At 43.4% G+C, this 24023-nt stretch overlaps 3 protein-coding genes across 3 annotated transcripts; 2 read left to right on the top strand and 1 right to left on the bottom strand.

Moving 5' to 3' along the window:
* LOC146635454 (serine protease FAM111A-like) lies at nt 1–5487 on the top strand. Its single transcript, XM_085350123.1, has 2 exons — nt 1–30; nt 3772–5487. The coding sequence occupies exons 1-2, from the start codon at nt 1–3 to the stop codon at nt 5485–5487; spliced, it is 1746 nt and encodes a 581-aa protein (XP_085206249.1).
* A 10340-nt stretch (nt 5488–15827) lies between these two features.
* On the bottom strand, nt 15828–17740 carry LOC146635453 (uncharacterized). The gene is made up of 4 exons (XM_085350122.1): nt 17619–17740; nt 16346–16655; nt 16135–16273; nt 15828–15952 (listed from the first exon to the last, which is right to left on the bottom strand). Exons 1-4 carry the CDS (start codon nt 17738–17740, stop codon nt 15828–15830), a joined length of 696 nt encoding a protein of 231 aa, XP_085206248.1.
* A 2530-nt stretch (nt 17741–20270) lies between these two features.
* LOC146635452 (serine protease FAM111A-like) lies at nt 20271–23616 on the top strand. Its single transcript, XM_085350121.1, has 4 exons — nt 20271–20485; nt 20582–20873; nt 21727–21774; nt 21868–23616. Exons 1-4 carry the CDS (start codon nt 20271–20273, stop codon nt 23614–23616), a joined length of 2304 nt encoding a protein of 767 aa, XP_085206247.1.
* Nucleotides 23617–24023: the final 407 nt, after the last annotated feature.

Here is a 24023-nt window from a genome sequence, read left to right as displayed (position 1 = left end):
ATGGAACCAGAGGAAGCGACAGCCTGTCAGGTGAGCTCCTGGATGATTCCATGTGTTTATTAAAAAACAAAAATCAACTTAATATGAAAAATGGCCCATACTCAGTAGCAGCTATTTTTGTTGTTGTTGTTTATTGCTTTTCTAATTCATGTAATGGACTGGTTCTTATATAGCGCTTTTCTACTCTTCTGAGCACCAATGGCGTGTCCAGTGGGGTGGCCTGGGGGGGCACAGGCCACCCCCCAACCAGACTGGCCACCCCAGGTGCCACCCCGAAGCTAAAACAATAAAATTTAATGAAATATCAAATGTACGATTATGGTTTCACAGTGAAGCTCAGATATCCGAGGGTAAGTGAATGCAGCACCGGCTTCTGCACTATGCGCACCATGTTAGCAAAGGTAGGAGAGCCAAGCACGAAAGAAGGCACCGCAGAAAACATTTTTTCGGACAAAGATTAACAAGTTAACATAGCTGGACTAGCCATCGGACGTTTGCATGGTGGGCTGATGACTTTTTTTTTTTTTGTAATGGCATAAACAATGAGAGGTGGTGGATTGGCCAGATGCTGGCTGATGTGTAAAAGTAACTCAGTTGTTTGGTGGTGGCTATGGCGGAGCTTCCACAGAGGCAACAGGTGGATGAGGGAAGGTGAGGCAGGAGGAGAGCCCCGAGGCAGCCACCGGTCCCAGTGTCTGGTGAACTGAACTTCAGGTAAGAAGTTATGACCTGCAGTCTATCTGGGTCAGATATAAACCAAGTTTAGGTGGAGTTTATTTTCGTTGTGCTGACCTTTTACAGTCAGTTACAGTAACTCGTACTGCGTGAGCTAGCATGAGGAGTTTATACAGCTGTTCGGTTGCTATGATGTTACTGATAGTGAACTTTATTTTATTCATAAGGTTAGTCAACGGCTCCTTAAAAAATGGAATGGTCCCTCATTCAGAGAAAATATTATGCGTTTCATATTGAGCTGAGAAGAGACGCAGTTTGTCCCGAACTTTAGCTAGCATGGAAAAAGACACAAATGTGGAGTTATTCTGTCTTTACAGCTGCCTCTTCTATTGCTACTTCAATCATGAAACTGATCAATGATCAGCTGATCGTCTCTCTTGTTTATTTATCGCCCACTTTGCGCCAGAAACAGGAAACCAGCGGATGTCGCGCTAAACAACAGCAGCACGTTTAAGCTTGATCAGCTGTTGTTAGAATTGTGATAGAATGTGGTGAGAGGGAAACATGAGGATGAAACCAGGAGATGTCCTTACTGAATCATCAGAGCTGTGATGGAGAAACAGGTTTATCTTTTAGGTGACATGAATGAGTTGAAGGGAAGTGATGAACTGTTTCTGAGAGACAAATAACACCAGGATCCTTTTTTTTATGTAGCTGACAGCTGGTAACTGTGCAGGGGCGGGTCTAGCAAAGTGTTTCCAGGGGGCCAGGTAGGGCATTAACAGGGAGAGGAGGGCACAAAGAAATACTTTTCTTTTTTATTCTCATTTAAAATATCTAGCTTTTATTAAATAATTATCTGAATCTTGCGAAGAAAGTTTTTATCTGACGTAAAATGTATAGAAATTATACGTATACCAAAAAGACAGCGTACATCACTGTCACAACAGCATTTGTTTTCATTCAAAGGCTTTATGGCTTTGATACCTGGTGGGCCAATCTGTAGTGAAAATGCCCAATTTTTTTGTCCCAGTCCAGCCCTGCAGGTTAATACTGGCAGTGTCACCATGCCAGCGGACTGTATTTCATCATCAGCCAGTGTTGTTCTTGATCAATATTACCAAAGTTTGCCATAAGGCAGCATAGAAAGTATTTACTTGCTTTCAGGTTTTATTCAAATGTTAGTCTTTTCATTTGTTTCCCCACTTTTTTCCTGTTTCAAAATCAAACACCAGTTTGTGAGAAGATTATCTTCTTTTTTTTAACAGGCATTGGTTTTGCATTGGCATTGGCTAATTTGCCAATTGTTTGTTACAAATGTTCGTATTTTAATATTCAAAAATGTTTTTGCCCAAAACATATGTGCACTATATGTCAGTAAAAATACTATGCAAATATTGATGTCCTTGAATGCTGAATAAACACTGACTGATTGTATCTCTTGTACTTTATCAATGCAGTATCTAAAAACTTTGCACCGTAGTGGTTAAAATCTCATTCTAATAAGAGTTAAAAGTGCATTTGGTTATTAGGTTTATAGGATTATTGAATTATGGTTAATGGTTGGTAGAATTGTTTTTAACATTATCTGCCAATTACATCTGCCGCCCTTCTCCAAATCTGTGCCCCTACCTGGCCCCCCCAACAAAAGTTTTCTAGACACGCCACTGCTGAGCACGCAAAGCGCTTTACACAACTTGTGCATTCACCCATTCGCGTAAGCACATTTTCTTAGTGCTTTCTAGCTAACATTCACACACATTCATACTTCGATGGATGCATCGGAGAGCAATTTGGGTTTAGTATCTTGCCCAAGGATATTTGGCATGCAGACTATGGGAAGCCAGGAATCAAACCACCAACCTTCCGATCAGTAGATGACCTGCTGACCGCCTGACCTACAGCCATTTCTTTTTCACTTTTAACATTGTTTTTCTAAAATGGCAATATAAACCAGCTCAGATTGACTTCTTGCTCAAAGCAGTGATCATCATGCAGTTAATTTCAGCTCATGGTTACCATCTTGGCTGCTAGATTTAGCAAAACCTTTAGCTAATAACTACTTTATGATTAGAGAAAATTACAAATGTCTTTAAACTCCTTGAGGTCTAATTCATCATTAATGGTGACCCTAACACTATATCAGACCATACTTTTTTTTTTTTTTAACTTTTTTTTTTGTTTTATTATTAAATTGTTTTGCAAGTTTTGGCAAATGGACCAAAAACAATTAATAAATCTTTTCTCAAATAGTATTTTTTTGCTGTTTTCAAAAACTTTGGGGTCAGAATTCAAGATGACTTCTACCTCAGAGGGTAAAACATTGGTATCAAATCTGAGAAATTTTCAATTTTCCAGACATCCTGTAACATCTGGCCCCCAAGATGTAACATATGAAACCCAAAGTATACATGGAATTATTTTTATTTTATTTGATGGACTTTTTTAAAATACTTTCAAAATACCATTAAAATGTTTTAGAAAAATATTGTTTTCCATTAAAATATAGCCATTGACTCATCATTGTCATGATGAATTAAAAAATCCTGCTTTGCCAGACTTTTTGCCAAAAGCTGAAAGCAAACATCTCCTTTGTGTAGGTTTATGTCCTGATCCATAAAGGAATGAAATCACAAAAATGTAATTTTTGAAAATGTTGTTGTTGTTGTCGACACAGTGATATCAGATAATTATCATGTTTTATGGGTGTTGTTGTGTAAGAGGTAAGGCTGTATAATAGACAAACATGAAACGGCAAGGTTCAGATGTTAGTGCTTTTATCTAGATTCCTGGATTAGATTCCAATGACATGCCCTACTGTTATTTATTTTGAGTTTTAAGTTCTTTTGATTCAGGGTCATTTTTATTTATTCAGTATAAGTCACTTTAACAGTCAAAACTTTAACTGATTTAGATGAACTGTTTAATTTTTTTGTTAACTTTGACTGAACTGAGTGTAGTAGTCTACAAAGTGAAAAAAACAAGAATGATAATAACTGCACAAAGATGCACAAAATACATTAAACTTAATTAGTCTTACTTTTTGGTACAATAGCAGCATCTAACTTCCATTTTGTCCACTCTGATTTCCTGCAGGACCCACATGAACATGGATTTGCTGTGAAATTCAAGTCAGGTGACACATACGACATTGACTGTGAGCAACCTTGCACAGTGCTGGAGGCCTTAAAAACTTTAAATAAATATAAAAAGATGTTTAAGGATCCACAACAAAATGTTATCATTCAGAGGGGTACAGGAGATGATGAATCAATTGTTTCAACACATTTTCCTTGTTCTTGTATCAGTGATGGTGAAATCCTAAGCATATCAAGAATAAATAATAAACAGGTATGGGAGACTAAAGATGTCAGAGATATACGTCCAAAAGATTCCTATTCTGTCTTTTACATTGATACAACAGGAGGGAAAAACCTAAAACCAAACAAGCATCTCAAATTCACAATACTAAATACGTTCAAGTATCTTTGTGTTTATGGAGAGAAGGAGATGAGTGTGGAGGAGGCTCTGAAAAGAGATGGTCGCTTCATTGATGAGCTTGGCTACTTTGAGCTAATGAGCATTAATGATGAACATAAGATTGTGTGCACACAGAAGATTAAAAAACTGCATAATAAGAAATTCAAGATATGTCGTCCACAGGGACAATCTGCATCAACTAATGCAACGCGCGCAAGAGAAACAAGATCAGTCTTAGCTGTAGCACAGAAACAGGGAATCAGTCTAAAAGCAGCAATCAAAGAAAAAGACATTGACCCTAAGGAGGTTTATAAGCTACTGCAGAAGCAGTATGACCATCAGAAAAAATGGATGGAGAGTGAATTCCCTGGCAATTCTTTCAAGGAAGCACTGAAACTGAGGAAGGAGAACTTTGGAAAGATCGAACAGTCTTTTAGTGAAATTCACAAAGTCAGGTTGCTGCTTGAACTGAGCGAGTCAGTTTGTCTCTTGGAGGTACCCATAAATGATCCCTTCATAATGCAGGGCACAGGCTTTGTGCTATTTGACAACTTTGTCTTGACAAATGCCCACTTATTCAAATACTGGGTTGATTCAAAATTACCTAATTGGCATGAATGTGTAAACATTACTGCTGTCTTTAACTTTGAAAAACAAGAATCTGACAAGAACAAGATTAATGCCGAGGTGTTTGTTGGCAACGATAAGTTAGATTATGCCATACTTAAGCTAGAAACAGAGAGTCAGGTTCCACCGGGGCTCCTCAAGAGATTTGGGCCTGTACCTTCAGATGGTGCAGCCTGTGTTGTTGGACACCCAGGACAAGGAGTGAAAAAAATGGATCCTACATGTGTCATTGAGAAAGAGGGACGAGAGGAGGCTGTTAATAAAAATTTAGAGGACATCAAGGAATACATCATCACTATTTGTGCAATCAATCAGGCGATCAAAAATCACCCATATGAAAATATGTATGTGACCTACAACTCTTTCATGTATCACGGCTCTTCTGGCTCCCCAGTATTTGATGCATATGGACAAGTGTTTGGTTTGCACAGTGGTGGATACTTCTATGGGTTTCCAAAGAGTAAACAGAGTGTGATTGAATTTTCCTTTCCTCTGCTCACTATATTTAAAAACTTTGTGGGTAATCTGAAGAAAAAGGGGGATGAGAATCTGTTGGCAGGAGTTGAGAAGGAGGCAAATGGAAATCCACACCTAGAAAACATAATTAAATCTGTTGTGGGGCCAAAGCAAGGTAGTCCTGACGGGCATTCGCAGGAAGTTCAGGGTAATACAGCAGCTTCTGAGGAGGCAATGCAGATTGCATAAGAATCTCCAGCAAGAGTCAAAGGACTTATGACTGTATAGGGACAGAATGATTGCAATAATTAGTTTGGCTGCCTGAAAAGCTGCTTTCTGTTTTGTATAGACAAGAGCTGAACTCTTATTTTGAATTCTATTTAACTTTTAGTATGCAGTTTACATGTTTCTGTTTAGTTTTTAGTGACAGTTATAATTATTATTATAATTATTACAAAGGTAGTGAGTAATCATGTAGACATCCCAAGTCCTAATATCTATTTTCTGGGGAAAATTTGTGCTTTTTTTTTTTTAATTGTAGTTTTGTATGTACAGTGTTTTTTGTATATTTTAAAATATATTGTCGTGTTATTTCAGGTATCAAAATGTTTTCAAACCTAGCTTAATTTTATAAAATTAGTTTATTCTAATAAACACACAAATCTGTCATCACAACAGTGGCTGTGAGCAGGATCTTTCATTATTCAGCCACTGCAATGAAAACTGTTTAAATTGTTTTTTTGTTTTTCAGTTTACTGTAGATGTTTAGGATTCTGTGATTCAAATCATATGCTTGTAACCTGACTGGTATGTATTCAAGTGAAGTTAGACTTTATGATTTCCATTCTTTTTGTTCAAATGGATATTTAGTAATCCTGTATAATTCACACCTGGACTTTTCTCATGGCTTACTTAGGAACCACTGTTTTTAAACTCACTGTTGTACATTACTCTTTCCCACACTGAACCCCCCTTATGGGGCTCCAAAATGAAATATCTCATCAGGGATAATGAACTTTTTATTTTTATTTTATTTTTTTAATAATATTACCGGGGAAAACAGTTCTGAGTATTTTTATTTGTGTTGCTTTACTCGGGTTATGTTTATATTATTTTAGATGTACGAGACTTTGGTCAACAGCTATTGTTTTTAAATGTGCTATATAAATAAATTTGAATTGTTGGCACTGAGCGCCCATTTATATCATTTTGTTGCATTCATCACTTTTGTATTTGTCCAGCGTATAACAAAGTTTCTTCTTCTTATGGATGTTGCCATTTTGAATACGAGTCATAAAGAAACTGCTGTCCACTATATTTAGAGCCCAAGCAACTGTACATGTGGGAAAATAAGTCCTTTGCATGGACTAAAGTCATTGCAAAACTACCATCGAAATAGGGTAATGATTCAACACCATAAAGGCCATTTTCAGAAAATAACTTCATACACGCACACAGGGTCAGGTTCTGTCTCAGAGCCCTGTTTAACTCCTCTGTGGCAGATCTTTACTCCTCCACTTTTTATGAAGAAACTCTTTACGGACCCTGAGATCACAATTGGGCCCATCCAGAATAAAGTGCCGTTGTAGTTCCATGAAACCTGTACTGAGACCCTAAACATTGTGGCCAGCAGGACAGCAATAGTACTTCCTACATGTGATCCATGTTTATTCCCTGCTCAGCTGTTTTACATCAGTTTGAGCCTGTTTCAATTACAGTTCTCAATGAGGTGAGATGAATGAAACCCTTTGGCTCTCCCTCGATATCCTCCCTGCATGGCTCTTTAAAGAGGTTTTTTTTCCCTCGATTGGAACCTCAGTTCTTGCCATTATAAATATCAATATTACTTCCAGTGTGGTTGCTGACTGTTTTAAACATACAATTATAAATACTTTATTAAAAAAAAACTGGCCTTGACCCCTCACTTCGCTCAAATTTTAGACCGATATAAAAACTCCTATTTCTTTCAAAGTTATTGGAAAAAATAGTTTTTACACAATTGAACATGTTTTTATTTGGATACTAATGGTATCATGGAGTTCTTTTTAGTCTGGTTTTAAACATTTAAACAAATCAGTTCTGTGTTGCAAAAAAGCTTTTTCCAGCTAAGGCAAATACCAAAGCTTAAGCCAGTTTTATCAAGGCATGACTTGGGGAAAATAATACATGCCTTTATCTCAACACTATTGCGATGCATTTTATGCTGCCAAGTATCTCTCTCACGTCTTAAGCTTGTTCAAAATGCTGCTGCCCGTCTCTTAACTGGTACATGAACATCTCGCCGATGATGTCCTCTCTTCATTGGCTTCCTGTTTATCACAGAATTAATTTCAAAGTCCTAACACTGGCTTATTAATGCCTAAATGGTCTTGCTCTTCCATACCTTTCTGATGTACTTTAGCCTGATATTCCTAGGCTGAAACTTAAGAGGAGAGCGAGCTTTTTTTTTAATTGTGGCTCCCAAATTTTGGAATCCGTTGCCTTTAAATATAAGACAGACGTCTTCACTTCCTGTTTTTTAGTCTCTTTTAAAAACATATTTTTTTCAATAACATCTGGACCAATTGATATGCTTCTTTTTTGTCTTTGTTTTATTTCATGTGAGTGTTTTAATGTGAGTGGTTTTATCTCGTTTTGTTTTTGTACAGCACTTTGGGCAAACTTTCTGTTTTTGAAATGTGCTATTTAAATACAGATGAAGTCTGAACATAAAAATAAACAGTTATTGTAGTTTTCTATTTTCTTGAAATATTGAAATTAAAAAAAATTGCTAATCTGTTTTCATTTTAGTTGTACAAGTTTCAGTGAAGTCAAATTTTCTAATCTGTAGCTCATGACTGAAAATTAGACTTCATTGCTGTCGCTTGAACTTGGATCTGTATTGTTTGCACTTGTAAGACACGCCTGAGCTCTTCAATCACTGTAGCAGTCTGTTTGCTTACTTGGGTGTGTCAACCAGCATGTCTATGAAATGAAACTGCAGGTTAACACATGCATTACATACATTAAGAAAAATGTCAGTCACATCTCGCCTAATAATACTGCAGGATTGTACTTCTTCATATATTGTCTTGACATTTCTCAGGTTTATTTCATTTTTATGTGCATCTTATTATCAGGACAGTTCTGGTAGCAGCAGAGTTCACAAAACCACATGGAGATATGAGCTCTCAGGTGAGCTCTTATGTCAGTGTAAATCTTTAGGTTTTGGATTTTTTTAATATCTGAGGTCTGGTACAACAACAGCACGTGCTATGTCCTCAGTAATAGCTTAGCACAGCAATTTGTTTTAGCATATATCTGTGAAAGGACATACAGATGGCTTTTAAATTCCTGGTTTCTGAACAGAAGATTGAAAGAGAAAAAAAAAGATGCTTGAGTTGTTCTTGTGCCTAACAAAATGAATTCATTTTACTCTTGTTACTCCGGGCTGCGCTGAACTTTAGACAAAGTGAGTTAGCACAATTTAAATGCCAAAAAATATTGGTTGCGTAATTGACTGGCATCTGACATGGCTAGACCTGTCACCAGGGGCCCAGTGGGTGGTAGACAGTTAATAAAACTATCTACACTATCAAAAGACAACTTTCAGAATTTCAGAATATAGTTTTCCATCTTATGCACTTGAGTATAGTGATGCTGGATTTAGCGATGAAATAACAAACTGCAAAACAAGGATAAATCCACACACTTGAGATGATAACTTTAGGAGGAACATACTGAGTGTGAGTATAGAGAGGGGGGATTTCTACTTTGACTCATAACTAACTCATTCATGTATTCTGCATTGTGCATCGTATTGAAACGGTCTATATCTGTCCTTGTAGCATGATTATTTCTTTTCAGAATAAATCTGGCTGAGGAAAAACATCAAAGTTTAGGGAAAGTGGCTACAGTACACTGTTCACCACAGTTAAACTGTATCATATTTTTGATCTGAGAGTAGTTTCCAGTAGTCTTTATTGGTTAGGGGTAAAAATTAAACCAGCAACTAAGTGCCCAAAACTGTGGTGCCTCTTAAGGCCGGTTCTAAAAACAAGTCTGTCCTTAAAGTCTATTTGCCCACAGATGCTAATCCGATGACAACTCGAGTCTATGGAAATGTGTAAGGAATGTTTTGGGATTGGACCCCAGTCTCCTCTTAAAAACTGACTTTGTTGTTACAGTAATATTGTGTAAACATTTAACAGTTTCAAGGTTGGAGGCTGTACGTGGAGTAGGAAGACAGCTTTCCTTTGTCAAAGCAAACTGCTTTCTTATCACGACTGCTGCTAATTACTTTGTATTCGATAAGCTTAGAAAGTTAATGATGTGTCCAATAATATGCATAATATATGGAGTAGTGTCCATTTTGGTTTCACCAGTAAGCTAAACCCTTGACATAACAGAAAAGATGAAAATGAACAGCACAACCACCAGGCCAAGGTTAAATAAAATAAACAATTTAAACTCATTAAAGATGTGTTTTACAATCAAAAATACCACAATATCCATACACATGATAAATGTATGCAAACTTTTGACCACAGCCATGTATGCACGTACGCGTACCTGTGTGTGTGTCCCTCCTGAAACATTGTTAAACAATCGATTTTAAAAAAAGCAAAACACTATATCACATTTTTTTCTGCTTTGAATTACTTTCTTTCCACGTGGAGGTGGGCAGCGAGTCATTGTTCATTACCTGCACAAATTACAAATTCAAACCAATCATAGACTTTTAATGTGTAAGCCATTAATGGTTGATAACTGCGGACACACTGATTCTTCAAGCTTTGTCAGACTTACAGATCCACCCTTTGTCTGCTTCTGTGTAAGCTGAAAGTTGTCTGGTTAAGGCCAAGAGGAGGAACTGAAGACAATTTCTACTTGGTGACAGAAGATCAAGTTCCTTTGCCACTAACAGCTAAAGTCATTTTCATTTTAGAAAAACACGTTATTTAGAGTCTTACCTCTTTGCAGTTCTGAAGTATTCAGGGTTATGCAGGGTCTTTGGATGCTAATTGACCTGGAATGTTTGGTTTAAATAATTTTGTTTAATTATTAAATAGAAATATGAGTTTTTAAGAGCAGTAAGATTAATTTCACTAATGTTACATTGGAGAAAAATATGACTGATTTCACAGAAACTAAGCCAAATAAAGTCAAAGCTATCTGCATGACTATTCACGGTAATAACTGACTGTTTTTTTTTTCTTCTTTTGAACCAAATGGTTGAAGCATTAACCTCCTAAGACCCGAACTCTTCCACAGCATGCATTTTTAATTTCTGTGAACAGCACAACCACCTGGCCAAGGTTAAATAAAATAAACAATTTAAACTCATTAAAGATGTGTTTTACAATCAAAAATACCACAATATCCATACACATGATGAATGTATGCAAATTTTGACCACAGCCATGTATGCACGTACGCATACCTGTGTGTGTGTCTTAACATAGCCCAGCTTTACTGTTGTTGTAATTTTGGAATCTAAGATAATTAATGTACCAGAATAATTTATACCAGTTTATACCTGATAAGCATTTATTTATTTATTTTTTTATGTTGTATTGCTAAATTACCCCCATACAGACAGGCTACCATATCTAATATGTTACAAAATAACAAATTGTTATGAAATGTTTCTGTTAGGCCTTTTTAGGGGAAAGAAAAAAAGTACTTTTTCTTGTGTAATGAGCAGTGATCCAGCGACAAGTAGCAGTCACTCCCTGGCTTTAATGCTAGCAGCATTAATGAGGCCCAGGTGTTTCCTCTTCAGAGGGGCCAAGGGCGTGAACCAGTTCCATCCCCGGCAGGAGAGAGAGAGAGAGACAGAAAGAGAGAGCGAAAAACAAATGAAACTACTGATCAGCGACCCGCTGATCCTCTGGGCCGTGACAGCTACTTTTTAATACCGAATATTAAAAAAACACAACATAAAGGTATTTTTAAATAGTCTACATACACATTATAAACTTAAAAAAAACCAAAGCAAAACAAAAAAACATCATTAGGTTAAGCTTAAAAAAATCTTCCATAACAAAATTACCAAACCATCAAAGCTTATTTTTCACATTTTCTCCCACCTTCCTCCACACACTCACAGTCTACGTTCACCCTCTCTGGAGTTAAGTTGGATTGTGAACAGTCTTATCATTGTCAAATGGTTTTGGCTGATTTCATCAGTAAATATTCTTTTTTTTTTTTTTTAACAAGGTTCAAAAGTATTCTAAACGAAACTTTTGTTATTCCCGTCATTTTCTTTTTTACATGCTTTTTTTTTTCTTTTTTCTTAGCTGATAAGCCTGCTAATGCATGTAATTAGCCAATTGTTACCATTAACAATGTTCTATACACATACAAAATTAATTTGAAAGGTATCCTTCCTTGGGAGAATCAGTTTAGATAAAGTTTGTACTCATATCCCATTTATTTGACACAAGCTACATCTAAATATTTTATGTAATAAGCTGTTAGTACGTAAGTACAGAAACTTTGTCTTTTTACAGTCTAAAAATAGTTTTAATAGTTTAAAAGTGGTAATTCCCTTCACTGTGTATTCAAAAGCTTATCCACACTTTATCCAGAGGAATATAAATTAGCATCATCAACAGAAAAGCAAATATGAACTATTTAGAGACATTGCAGATATTATTATGTCCAATATAAACAGTTTAGGGCCCTGCACTGGAAAATGTGAAACCTCAAAAACAACAATCAGGAGGTCTGTAGCATAATTTGATATTTATTTATATATTTTAATATCTGTCATTTCTGCAGAGAGTTACACCAACTCAACTATGTGTGAAGGAGGAAAATGACAGTGATTTTACTGTAAGTATACTATGTTACATTACATGAACAAAATACTGCTCTGCTTCTTTAGCACCACTCTGTTTATAATCATCTCTCTAATTTCCTCTAGAGCCAACACTCACATGAATTCACAGTGAAATTCAGTCAAGGAAATTATGAATACACGGCTCAGTGTAATCAGCTTTGCACAGAGCTGGAAGCCATAAAATCAAATGAGAAATGCAATGAGAAGACTATGTGTGCAGATGAGAACAACAACAACAGCAGGGGGACTGAAAGAAATGGATCCTACATTTATCATTGAGATTGTTGAACATTTGAGTCAGCACAAACACCCATTTATCATAAAATCGTTCAGTGATCATGCTAAAAAGCAAGGCATTGAAAACATATTGCAGGGTGGACAAAAAGCAGGAAAAGTAGGGACCTACCACACTTTCATGTATCACAGTGCCTCTGTGTCAGGTTTATATAGTGGATTTTCATTTATGCTTAGAAATATCTACTCATATATGCTTAGAGGTTTATAATCAATGTCATGTTGGTAGAGGTTTGATCCTTAGTATTCTGTGGAGACTCTGTGTGCCTCCCAGAGCACTCTGGCATGCACACACAACTTAAGGTCAGGAGAGAGGTTATATCTGCTCTTACTGACATATGGTATAGCAAACACACGTATATCTGTTTTACTCTAAGTGCCTTTTGTTTAGATGAACTGCTGGACTTCCAGACAGGCAGGTTTAGGGAAGTCGTTTATCGGGTCACACTCTGACCCCACACACACACGCACATACTTACACAACGCACAGGCAAGGTACTGTTTGTTTGTATGTAGACGTCATATGTTAATGAACCTAGGTATATTCATGTAACCTCAATAAAAGAGCAGTGTTACGGGGGAGCGGACGAGAGCAACTGGGGTCAAGCGGAGGAACGGCGTTTGTCCAGTTCTCTCCCGTGCACGAGTAACATGAAGAACTTTGCCTACTTGTGTCTTGCTTTTGCAGTGTAGTAAATTGTCTTGAACATTCCAGCGAATAGGTTTATGCTACAAACCAGGCAATTTTCACCAGGAGACAAAGTGCTTGTATTACTCCCTTCTTCCAGCTCAAAGTTGCTCGCCAAGTGGCAAGGACCCTTTGTGGTCACACGGCGAGTCGGGGACGTTGACTATGAGGTCGCTCGGTCGGACAGGGGAGGGGCCACGCAGATCTATCACCTCAATCTCCTTAAAGCGTGGAGAGAGGTTGAAACCGCTTCTCTGGTGAGCCTGGTTAAGGAGAAAGATGAGTTGGGACTGGAGGTGCCAAATTCCATCGTCCCCGCCTCCCTCCCTTGTGATGACCATCTCACACAGGCCCAGAGAGCGGACGTTGTCGCGTTACAACAGCGTTTTGCTGACGTGTTCTCCCCCCTGCCCGGCCGGACGTCTCTCATTGAGCATCATTTTGTAACGCAGCCTGGCGTGACGGTGCGTTCACGGCCCTACAGGCTTCCTGAGCATAAACGCCAAATCGTGCAGAGGGAATTGGCTGACATGCTGAGGTTGGGAGTGATAGAAGAGTCGCACAGCGCCTGGTGTAGCCCCATCGTTCTGGTGGTGAAGAAGGATGGGTCTATACGGTTCTGTGTCGACTATCGCAAGGTGAATGAAGTGTCACGTTTTGATGCTTATCCCATGCCCCGGGTCGACGAGCTCCTGGATCGGCTGGGCACGGCCCGTTTTTTCACGACACTGGCTTTAACCAAGGGCTACTGGCAGATTCCCTTGTCTGCCGAGTCCAGGGAGAAAACGGCCTTCTCCACTCCGTGCGGTTTGTACCAATTCATTACGCTTCCGTTCGGCTTGTTCGGGGCCCCTGCCACCTTCCAACGTCTCATGGACCGGGTGCTGCGCCCGCACGCTGCGTATGCTGCTGCCTACTTGGATGACGTGATCATCCACAGCGACACCTGGGCGGAGCATGTGCTGGGGGTGGCCGCGGTCCTTGGGTCCCTGAGGGAGGCGGGGCTCACGGCCAACCCGAAGAAGTGTGCAGTTGGACGGAGGGAGGTGCAGTATCTGGGGTATCACTTGGGGGGCGGGCAGGTGCGTCCACAGGTGGAGAAGACGGCGGCTATCGCATCCTGCCCGCGCCCTAAGACCAAAAAGGAGGTGAGACGGTTTTTGGGGCTGGCGGGTTACTATCGCCGGTTCGTGCCGGGGTTTGCGCAGCTGACCAGCCCCTTAACCGATCTTACCCGGAAGGGTGCTCCAGATCTGGTTCAGTGGACGGGGCCGTGCCAGGCGGCGTTTGTGCAGGTGAAAAAGGCTCTCTGTGGGGAGCCGCTGCTTCACACTCCTGACTTTTCCCTCCCTTTTGTTCTGCAGACTGACGCCTCGAACAGAGGGCTGGGGGCCGTTTTGTCCCAGCAGGTGAGGGGGGCCGACCGTCCCGTTCTTTACATCAGCCGGAAGCTGGCGGAGCGCGAAAGACGGTACAGCACCGTGGAAAAGGAGTGCTTGGCTATCCGGTGGGCGGTCGACTCCCTTCGCTATTACCTCCTGGGGCGCTCATTCACCCTCTGCTCGGACCACGCCCCGCTACAGTGGCTTCACCGCATGAAGGATGCCAACGCCCGGATCACTCGGTGGTATCTGGCTTTGCAGCCTTTTAAGTTCAAGGTGGTCCATAGGCCGGGGGCGCAGATGGCGGTGGCCGATTTCCTCTCTCGCTCGCGGGGGGGGGGGGGAGTAGGTTCGGCCGGTGGGCTTCCCGGCCTCAGTCGGGCGGTGGGGGTGTGTGGCGGAGGTGTGGTCCGGGGCGCGGCTGCAGGGGAGGAGTGGTGCAGCGAGCTCAACGGGGCGGTGCTGGTAAGAACAGCTGATGGCGATTTTGGGACTGATGGTGTGGTTTTCCTTCCCTTTATATAGTGAGGCGGAGAGGAGCGCAGGGAGAGTGGGGGAATAAGAAACACATATTGTCACGGTCTGGCTAGGGCAGACCGTATGTTGCAGGGAAGGACTCAAGCGCAGACCGAAATGAGATGTGAATAACAAAACAAGCCGTTTATTAAGGCAAGAAACAAGGGTACAAAATAATAGGGAATCGATGAAAACTAAACAATGACCTAAACTGGGTGAACTAAAACAAAACATACAAAACTCTAAACATAACAAACTGACAGGGATACCTGGAGCGGAGACATAGGAAACAACGGACGAGTACAACGGGTGAATACAACGGATGAGTATAACGGACGACCTGACAAAGAATGACTGAGAGCACACAGACTAAATGGACACAGGAGGATAATGAGGGAAGTGGCAGCACATGGGGAACCCAGCTGACACATGAACATAATTACGTCACAGGGGGAGAGTAACTGAACATGATGAACACAGACACACCAGACCTCTTCACAATAAAACAGGAAACACAGTGAGATATAGACATGACAACCTGAACTGACAACATAAGCCACAGACATGAAATACATGAAAAGCAGGGGAGACTTAACATAGTGGAAACATGAGGGGAAAATAACTAGAAACACCTAGGCATGATAATGATGAACTTAGGAAACCTGAAGGCTACATAAACTAAACACAAAACGCTGGGTCAGCAGACCCAGGATCATGACAGAGCCCCCCCTTCAAGGGCGGATTCCAGACGCCCAAAACCCCGAAAAGACAAAACCAAAGGACAACCCACCAAGGGCGGGCGGCGGGGGTCCAGGACACAGGGCCAGAAACAAGGCCACAAAACCAAAATGTCCACCAAAAGCACAGGAGCGCAGGGAACAGGTCATGACTCCTCAGGGGGCCGACCCGGAGGGTGACGGTCCAGAAATTCATAGTTCATTTGATCAGGGGGCCGGCCCGGGGGCCGACGGCACAGGAGTTCATGGTCAAACAGTTCAGGTGGCCGACCTGGACGACAGCAGCACAAGAGTTCACATGGTTCAGGTGGCCGACCAGGAGGCCAACGGTCCAGTAGTCCATAGTTCACGAGCTCAGGGGGCCGACCCGGAGGTCGACAGCATAGCAGGTCATAGTTCAAAGGTTCAGGGGGCCGACCCGGAGGACGAGAGCACCACAGGTCACAGATCAACAGTTCAGGCGGCCGACCCCGATGGCAACGATGTCCAGCTGACGGCCCGGAAAGCGGCCGGCGATTTCGAGGGGCAAAACGTGGCTTGGGCGGCGGCAACACAGCCGCAGGACCAGGCGAGGCCGACACAGAAGCAGAGGCTGAAGCCGGACCAGGCGACGGCGAAGCAGGAGCCGATGCTGAGGCCGGACCAGGCGACGGCGGGGCCGGACCAGGCGAGGCAGAAGCAGGGGCCGGACCAGGCGAGGCAGAAGCAGGGGCCGGACCAGGCGAGGCAGAAGCAGGGGCCGGACCAGGCGAGGAGGAAGACTCTGATGAAGCTGGACCAGGCGAGGCAGAGGCGGAGGCTGGACCAGACGAGGAGGAAGACTCTGATGAAGCTGGACCAGGCGAGGCAGAGGCGGAGGCTGGACCAGACGAGGATGAAGACTCTGATGAAGCTGGACCAGACGAGGATGAAGACTCTGATGAAGCTGGACCAGGCGAGGCAGAGGCGGAGGCTGGACCAGACGAGGATGAAGACTCGGATGAAGCCGGACCAGACGAGGATGAAGACTCGGAGGCTGCAGCTGACGAAGCCGGACCAGACGAGGCTGAAGACACGGAGGCCGGACCAGACGAGGCTGAAGACACGGAGGCCGGACCAGACGAGGCTGAAGACACGGAGGCCGGAACAGACGAGGCTGAAGACACGGAGGCCGGACCAGACGAGGCTGAAGACTCGGAGGCTGCAGCAGACGAAGCACAGGCTGGAGCTGCAGCAGGCGAAGCACAGGCTGGAGCTGCAGCAGACGATGCTGCCGGTGGAGCAGCTGGTGGCTGAACGGGCCCCTCGGACCCTCCAGCGGAGACGGGTGGCTGAACGGGCCCCTCGGACCCACCAGCGGAGACGGGTGGCTGAACGGGCCCCTCGGACCCTCCAGCGGAGACGGGTGGCTGAACGGGCCCCTCGGACCCTCCAGCGGAGACGGGAGGCTGAACGGGCCCCTCGGGCCCTCCAGCTGACGAGGCATGAGGCTGAACGGGCCCCTCGGACCCTCCAGCGGAGACAGGAGGCTGGACGGGCCCCTCGGACCCTCCAGCGGAGACAGGAGGCTGAACGGGCCCCTCGGACCCTCCAGCGGAGACGGGTGGCTGAACGGGCCCCTCGGACCCTCCAGCGGAGAGGGGAGGCTGAACGGGCCCCTCGGGCCCTCCAGCTGACGAGGCATGAGGCTGAACGGGCCCCTCGGACCCTCCAGCGGAGACGGGTGGCTGAACGGGCCCCTCGGACCCTCCAGCGGAGACGGGTGGCTGAAAGGGCCCCTCGGACCCTCCAGCGAAGACGGGTGGCTGAACGGGCCCCTCGGACCCTCCAGCGGAGACGGGTGGCTGAACGGGCCCCTCGGACCCTCCAGCGGAGACGGGAGGCTGAACGGGCCCCTCGGGCCCTCCAGCTGACGAGGCATGAGGCTGAACGGGCCCCTCGGACCCTCCAGCAGAGACAGGAGGCTGGACGGGCCCCTCGGACCCTCCAGCGGAGACAGGAGGCTGAACGGGCCCCTCGGACCCTCCAGCGGAGACAGGAGGCTGAACGGGCCCCTCGGGCCCTCCAGCTGACGAGGCATGAGGCTGGACGGGCCCCTCGGACCCTCCAGCTGACGAGGCATGAGGCTGGACGGGCTCCTCGGGCCCTCCAGCTGACGAGGCATGAGGCTGGACGGGCTCCTCGGACCCTCCAGCTGTCGAGGCATGACCAGCAGGTGTAGAGACCACCGGCCGGACAGAAGGCTGAGCAGGTGATGGAGCAAATGACTGAGCTGCACAGTGGGTTAAGGGTTGGGCTAACGGAAGCACGGGAATGTAAGCTACGGACCGGGCTGCTAACAGAGCTAATGACTGAGCTAATGACTGAAAGGCATGCAGTAGCGATGGCGGGGTGGAATGCAGACCGAATTCTCCTGAGCCCTCAGTAGAGACAGGGACGGATGCGGGAGCATGCCGGACACTAGCCACTCCCACCCGAGGAGTAGGTACGGGTGCGGAGACGGGCTGTATCCTGGCTGCCCTCACCCTGGGGACCGGAACAGGTACCGGCAACGGCTGGGCAACTGCCCTTCCCACCCGAGGAGCAGGTACGGGTGCAGAAAGGGTCAGAGCCTCAGCTGGCCTGGAAACCAGAGCGGGAGCCAACTGGGCCTCAGTCTCCCCCACCCGAGGAACAGACACGGGTGCAGAGGTACGCTGGGCCCAAGTTGCCCCGGGAGGAGAAACACGAACAGGAACGGGAGTAGGCTCAGAAAAAACAGTCGCAGAAACGGCAGGCTCAGGGTCAACATATACAGGGTCGACAAAAACGGATCTATCAAAAATGAACCCGCCGTCCACTTCATGTTTAGCAGTCTTAGCATTTGCAGTCCTAGTTTTAACAGCTTTCGAAATCCGTGGGTTAGTAGTAGCAAAGCGGGTTGACTCGGGAATAACTGAAACGGAGCTGACAGAACCTGAACAGACGGAAGCAGAACCGAGTGTGTTTGTCCTGGTAGCGTAATTAACAGTCTTTCCTTTAACCGTATGTGCAGGCTTAGGCGAGCGGGAATTGTCTTTCATCCCTCCCTGTGTAGAGGGAGTAAAACAAAACGGATCCTCCCAGTTCACGTCGTCATCCATAAGGGAAATTCCCCATGGATCGGAAGTGAGCTGATTGTTGTTAGGAAGCCGGCGGAGCGAGCGACCGAGCCCCCGGTGCACAACACGGCGACAACGAGGCTGGAGCGTGAGCGCCTGTAGCCACACGAAAAACTCCCACTTGAAGCGGACGAGGCTTGGAAACAGGCGGGGACTTACGGCAGCTCTTGGGACCTCCGAGAGCCAGCCGAGTCCCGTGGAAAATCCGCTCGTAGTCGGGGGCGCGCCACGGCTTCCAGCGGAGCTCCTCCTCCAGCTGGGCGAAGGCTGCCTCCCGACGCTCGTAAAGCTCGCGGTCTGCTGAGTCCATAGGGGTCAGGTCGTACTGTCACGGTCTGGCTAGGGCAGACCGTATGTTGCAGGGAAGGACTCAAGCGCAGACCGAAATGAGATGTGAATAACAAAACAAGCCGTTTATTAAGGCAAGAAACAAGGGTACAAAATAATAGGGAATCGATGAAAACTAAACAATGACCTAAACTGGGTGAACTAAAACAAAACATACAAAACTCTAAACATAACAAACTGACAGGGATACCTGGAGCGGAGACATAGGAAACAACGGACGAGTACAACGGGTGAATACAACGGATGAGTATAACAGACGACCTGACAAAGAATGACTGAGAGCACACAGACTAAATGGACATAATTACGTCACAGGGGGAGAGTAACTGAACATGATGAGCACAGACACACCAGACCTCTTCACAATAAAACAGGAAACACAGTGTGATATAGACATGACAACCTGAACTGACAACATAAGCCACAGACATGAAATACATGAAAAGCAGGGGAGACTTAACATAGTGGAAACATGAGGGGAAAATAACTAGAAACACCTAGGCATGATAATGATGAACTTAGGAAACCTGAAGGCTACATAAACTAAACACAAAACGCTGGGTCAGCAGACCCAGGATCATGACACATATCAGCTGGGATCGAGAGCTGTCAGCCTGTACGACGTATTAACTGCTGTGAATGAACAATAAATGTGGTCCTTGGCAATACAGACCTGTGTGTGTGTGTGCTTGTGCCTGGTATATTCCACAATGAGATATGCACATACCAGTGATTTGGTCTGAGGGCCACTTCATGCTTCACATCTCTGCAAGGGTCTGCTTCATATTATCCAACACTGTGTGCAACCCACAAATTGTGACAAAGGAAGGTCATACAAGGAGATTCACCATTTTTCACACTTTTGTAATCAGAATACAAAATTTTAATACCAAATATTAAAAAAACATGACATAAAGGTATTTTTAAATAATCTACATTACAAACTAAAAAAAACAAAGCAAGACAAAATACATTATTAGGTTAACCTTAAAAAACAGGACTTCAGCCAATATTATTACAAACACTAGAGTTCCACAGGGTTGTGTCCTCAGTCCCATCCTCTACACCCTGTACACCCATGACTGTGTCACCTCCAACAAAGATAACATCGTTTTGAAGTTCATGCACGACACTGCAGTGATTGGCCGCATCACTGGAGGGGGCAAAGCAGCTTACAGGAGAGAGGTGGCCGGTCTGGTTTCATGGTGTGAGGACAACAACCTCACCCTCTACACTGACAAGACAAAGGAGATGATAGTGGACATGAGGAAGAAGAGGAGGCCTCACAAACCACTGTCTATCCGGGGACTTGAAGTGGAGAGGGTGAACAGCTTTAGGTACCTGGGCGTCTACATCTCTGAGGACCTGACCTGGACACTGAACACCACACAGCTGGTCAAGAAGGCTCAGCAGCGGCTGTATTTCCTGAGGAGGCTGAGGGAATTTGGTATGTCGGCCAAGATCCTCAGCAGGTTCTACAGCTGCACTGTGGAGACCACACTGACCAGCTGCATCACTGCATGGTATGGCAGCACTACTGCTATGGACCGCAAACGCCTGCAGAGAGTGATAACAACCGCGGAGAAGATCATCAGGAGTCCGCTGCTCTCTCTGCAGAGCATCTACAATCACAGAGTCCAGAGAAGAGCTGCCTCCATCCTCAAAAACCCCACACGCCCCAACACGGACTGTTCACACTTCTGCCCTCAGGACAAAGGTTTAGAAGTGTGAAATCCAGAACATCCAGACTCAACAACTCCTTCTTCCCCACTGTCATTGAACAGCTGACCTATTTTTGAACAGTAAAAATAAATTTTTTGCACATCAGGTCATCCTGCATATTAAGCCAGCATATTACAGCCACAGGTCTTTTGCACCTCTGTTTCACACTTCAATATTTTGTCTAATTTTCTGTCTTCATTTATTTATTTTCACTATTTGTATTTTTTCTGTTCTATTTCTGAACTCTCTGCCCCCCTCTCACGGACAATAACTATATCCAACTTCTTAATAGCAATGAACTGGTCTGCATTGGTGCATCATATCTTTATTCTCTTCCCCCTCCTGCCCCCCCCCCTCCTTCTTAAATAGATAACTATCATATCTGATATCATATCTCACAGTACAATAATATTGAATGGGTTGCATTGTTGTACTTTGTCATGTTTCTCAGGTCTTTGTCTGATTTTCTACGAACATTACTTGTCATGTTCTCATGTTATTGCTAAGGATTGTCTTATTACATTGGAGTCACACTGGGTTAAATATGTACACTTGGGTTTTAAGGGGTATTTATTATTTTCTTCTTTTTTTGGGTTGTATGGAAGCCCCAAACGCAATTTCATTGTTCTTGACAATGACAATAAATAAATAAATAATAATAAATAAATAATAAATAAGTATATATTAACCGGCATCTGAGGGTGGACAGCAAAGAAAGAATTTCATTGCATAGAGAAATGCTTTTTTTTTTTCCTTTGGACACATGACAATAAACACTTTGAATCTTGAATAATTTGATATGTATTTATATATTTATATTTGTATTTATATATTTTAATATCTGTTATTTCTGCAGGGATTTACGCCAACTCGACCAAAGGAGGAAAATGACAGTGATTTCACTGTAAGTATACCGTGTTACATTACATGACCAAAATACTGCTCTGCTTCTTTAGTACCACTGTGTTTCTAACCATCTCGCTCTAATTTCCTCTAGGTTCAACATTCCCATGAATTTACATTGAAATTCAGTCAAGCTAGTTATGAATATACTGTTCAGTGTAATCAGCTTTGCACAGTGCTGGAAGCCATAAAATCAAACGAGAAATGCAACGAGAAGATTAAGTGTGCAGATGAGAACATTATCATTCAGCTAGGTAAAGAGGATAAGAAGTCAATTGTTGCAACACATTTCCCCTCTTCTTGTATTGATGATGGTGAGTGTCTGATCATATCATGTAGAGCAGAAAAAGTTGAAGGTAAAGTCCAACATTCCAAAATAGTGCATCCAAAAGAGCACTATTCTGTCTTCTATATAGACACAGTTGGTGGGCTACACACTAAAACAAAGGAACTTTTTAAAAATAATGATGTAAAACAGTTCAAGAACCTCTGTGTTTATGGAGAAAAGGGAATAACTGTGGCTGAGGCTCTGAAGAGAGACGGTCGCTTCATTGATGACCTTGGTAACTTTGAGCTGTCCAACAATCAGGATCCCAAACGCCTCACTGTATGCACACAAAAGGTAGAAAAACTACACCAGAAACAATTCAAGATACGCCTTCCAAAAGATAAAAAAGAAAACAATGGAAAGTCACAAGAAAGCCCAACAAATAATTCTCAAAGTAATTGTGAAAGAAGATCAGGGTCAGAGATCGTCTATTTAGCACAACAGGAGGGAATCCGTGTAAAAACCGCAGTGAAAGAAACCAGCAGTGATGTTGATAGAAACAAGATTTATGAACTACTGCGTGAGCAGTTTCCAGATCTGAAACGATGGATGGAGAGTAGATTCCCTGGTGATTCTTTCCAGGAAGAACTGAATCTCAGGAAGGAAAACTTTGGAAAGATCCAGCAGTCCTTCAGTGAAGTTCACAGAGTCAGGAAGCTGCTAGAACTGGGAAAGTCAGTTTGCAAAGTCATTGTTAAGGATGTTTCTATGGGAACAGGCTTCGTGCTGTTTGATACTTTCATCCTGACTAGCGCACATTTGTTTAAAGGTTACGTTGAAGGAAAGGCGCTGCAGCAGGATGTAGAAGTGTTTGCTGTATTTGACTACGAGAAGTCTGAGCCAGAAACAAATTTCTACTACTTTAGAGCAGAGAATACATTCACTGACTTTGATGCTGATCTAGATTATGCAGTTCTGGAGCTCAACCCTGAAGGCTCAAAACCAAACCAGCAAACAAGAGCACAGAACATAAAGGTACCACCAGGGCTGCTCAGTGAGTTTGGACCACTGCCTGCCAATGGTGAAGCCTGCATCATTGGACACCCAGCAGGGCGAGTAAAAGAAATGGATCCTACATGTATCATTGAGACAGAGAAGAGAGCGCAGGCTATTGATGAACATTTGTATCAGTACAAAAACCTGCTCATCATCAAAACAATCAGTGATTGGCTCAAAGAGCATGGCATTAATGACATATTGATAGGTGGATGTAAAGCAGGAAAGGTAGCGACCTACCACACTTTCATGTATCACGGTGCCTCTGGTTCTCCAGTGTTTGATGGACTTGGCAGAGTTTTTGGTTTGCACACTGCAGGTTATATCTGTGATTCAGTCAACAGTGATGAGAGCGTCATTGAATATGTCATTCCTCTTCTTACTATATTTGAAAACTTTGTGGAAAATCTGAAGGAAAGTGAAAATGAGGAGCTGTTGAAGAAAGTTGAGAAGGCAGCAAAAAGAAACCCACACCTGAAAGAGATACTCAATGCTGAGGAGCCAATGGAAGTCAGTTAGGTATACAGATTAGGGCAAGTTGCAAACTATTTCTGATTTCAGAGATTCCTTTTTTTCTAATGCATTATTCTTCAAAGAATTGAACACATAAGATGTAACCTGAACCTGTGCCTCTGGGGACCTGTGGTATAAGGCACAGGAGGATTTGAAGCTTAGTGAAGTTACTGTAGCCCTATACTGAGAGAGATTACAGTCAAAGCTTATACTGCAGACATAACCTCATGCTGAGTAAAATAATTTATATAATAAGAAAATTTCTGACTTTGCGACTGAAAAACACAGATACTGTGTATTTACCCTTAAAGGCACACTACAATGATATAGATGTGATGTTTTAAAACCAAGCTCGTAGCTGGCCTTAGTTTAATGTTTAGATTTTAGTAGAAGTTTCTACTTAGTGGGTGTGT

Source organism: Diplotaxodon limnothrissa, linkage group LG3, assembly GCF_057381915.1.
Source record: "Diplotaxodon limnothrissa isolate DT_005_m linkage group LG3, D_limnothrissa_male_GT1.1, whole genome shotgun sequence".
Classification (NCBI taxonomy): domain Eukaryota; kingdom Metazoa; phylum Chordata; class Actinopteri; order Cichliformes; family Cichlidae; genus Diplotaxodon; species Diplotaxodon limnothrissa.
Note: the sequence above shows the minus strand (reverse complement) of the source record. Positions and strands in the feature narration are given on the sequence as shown.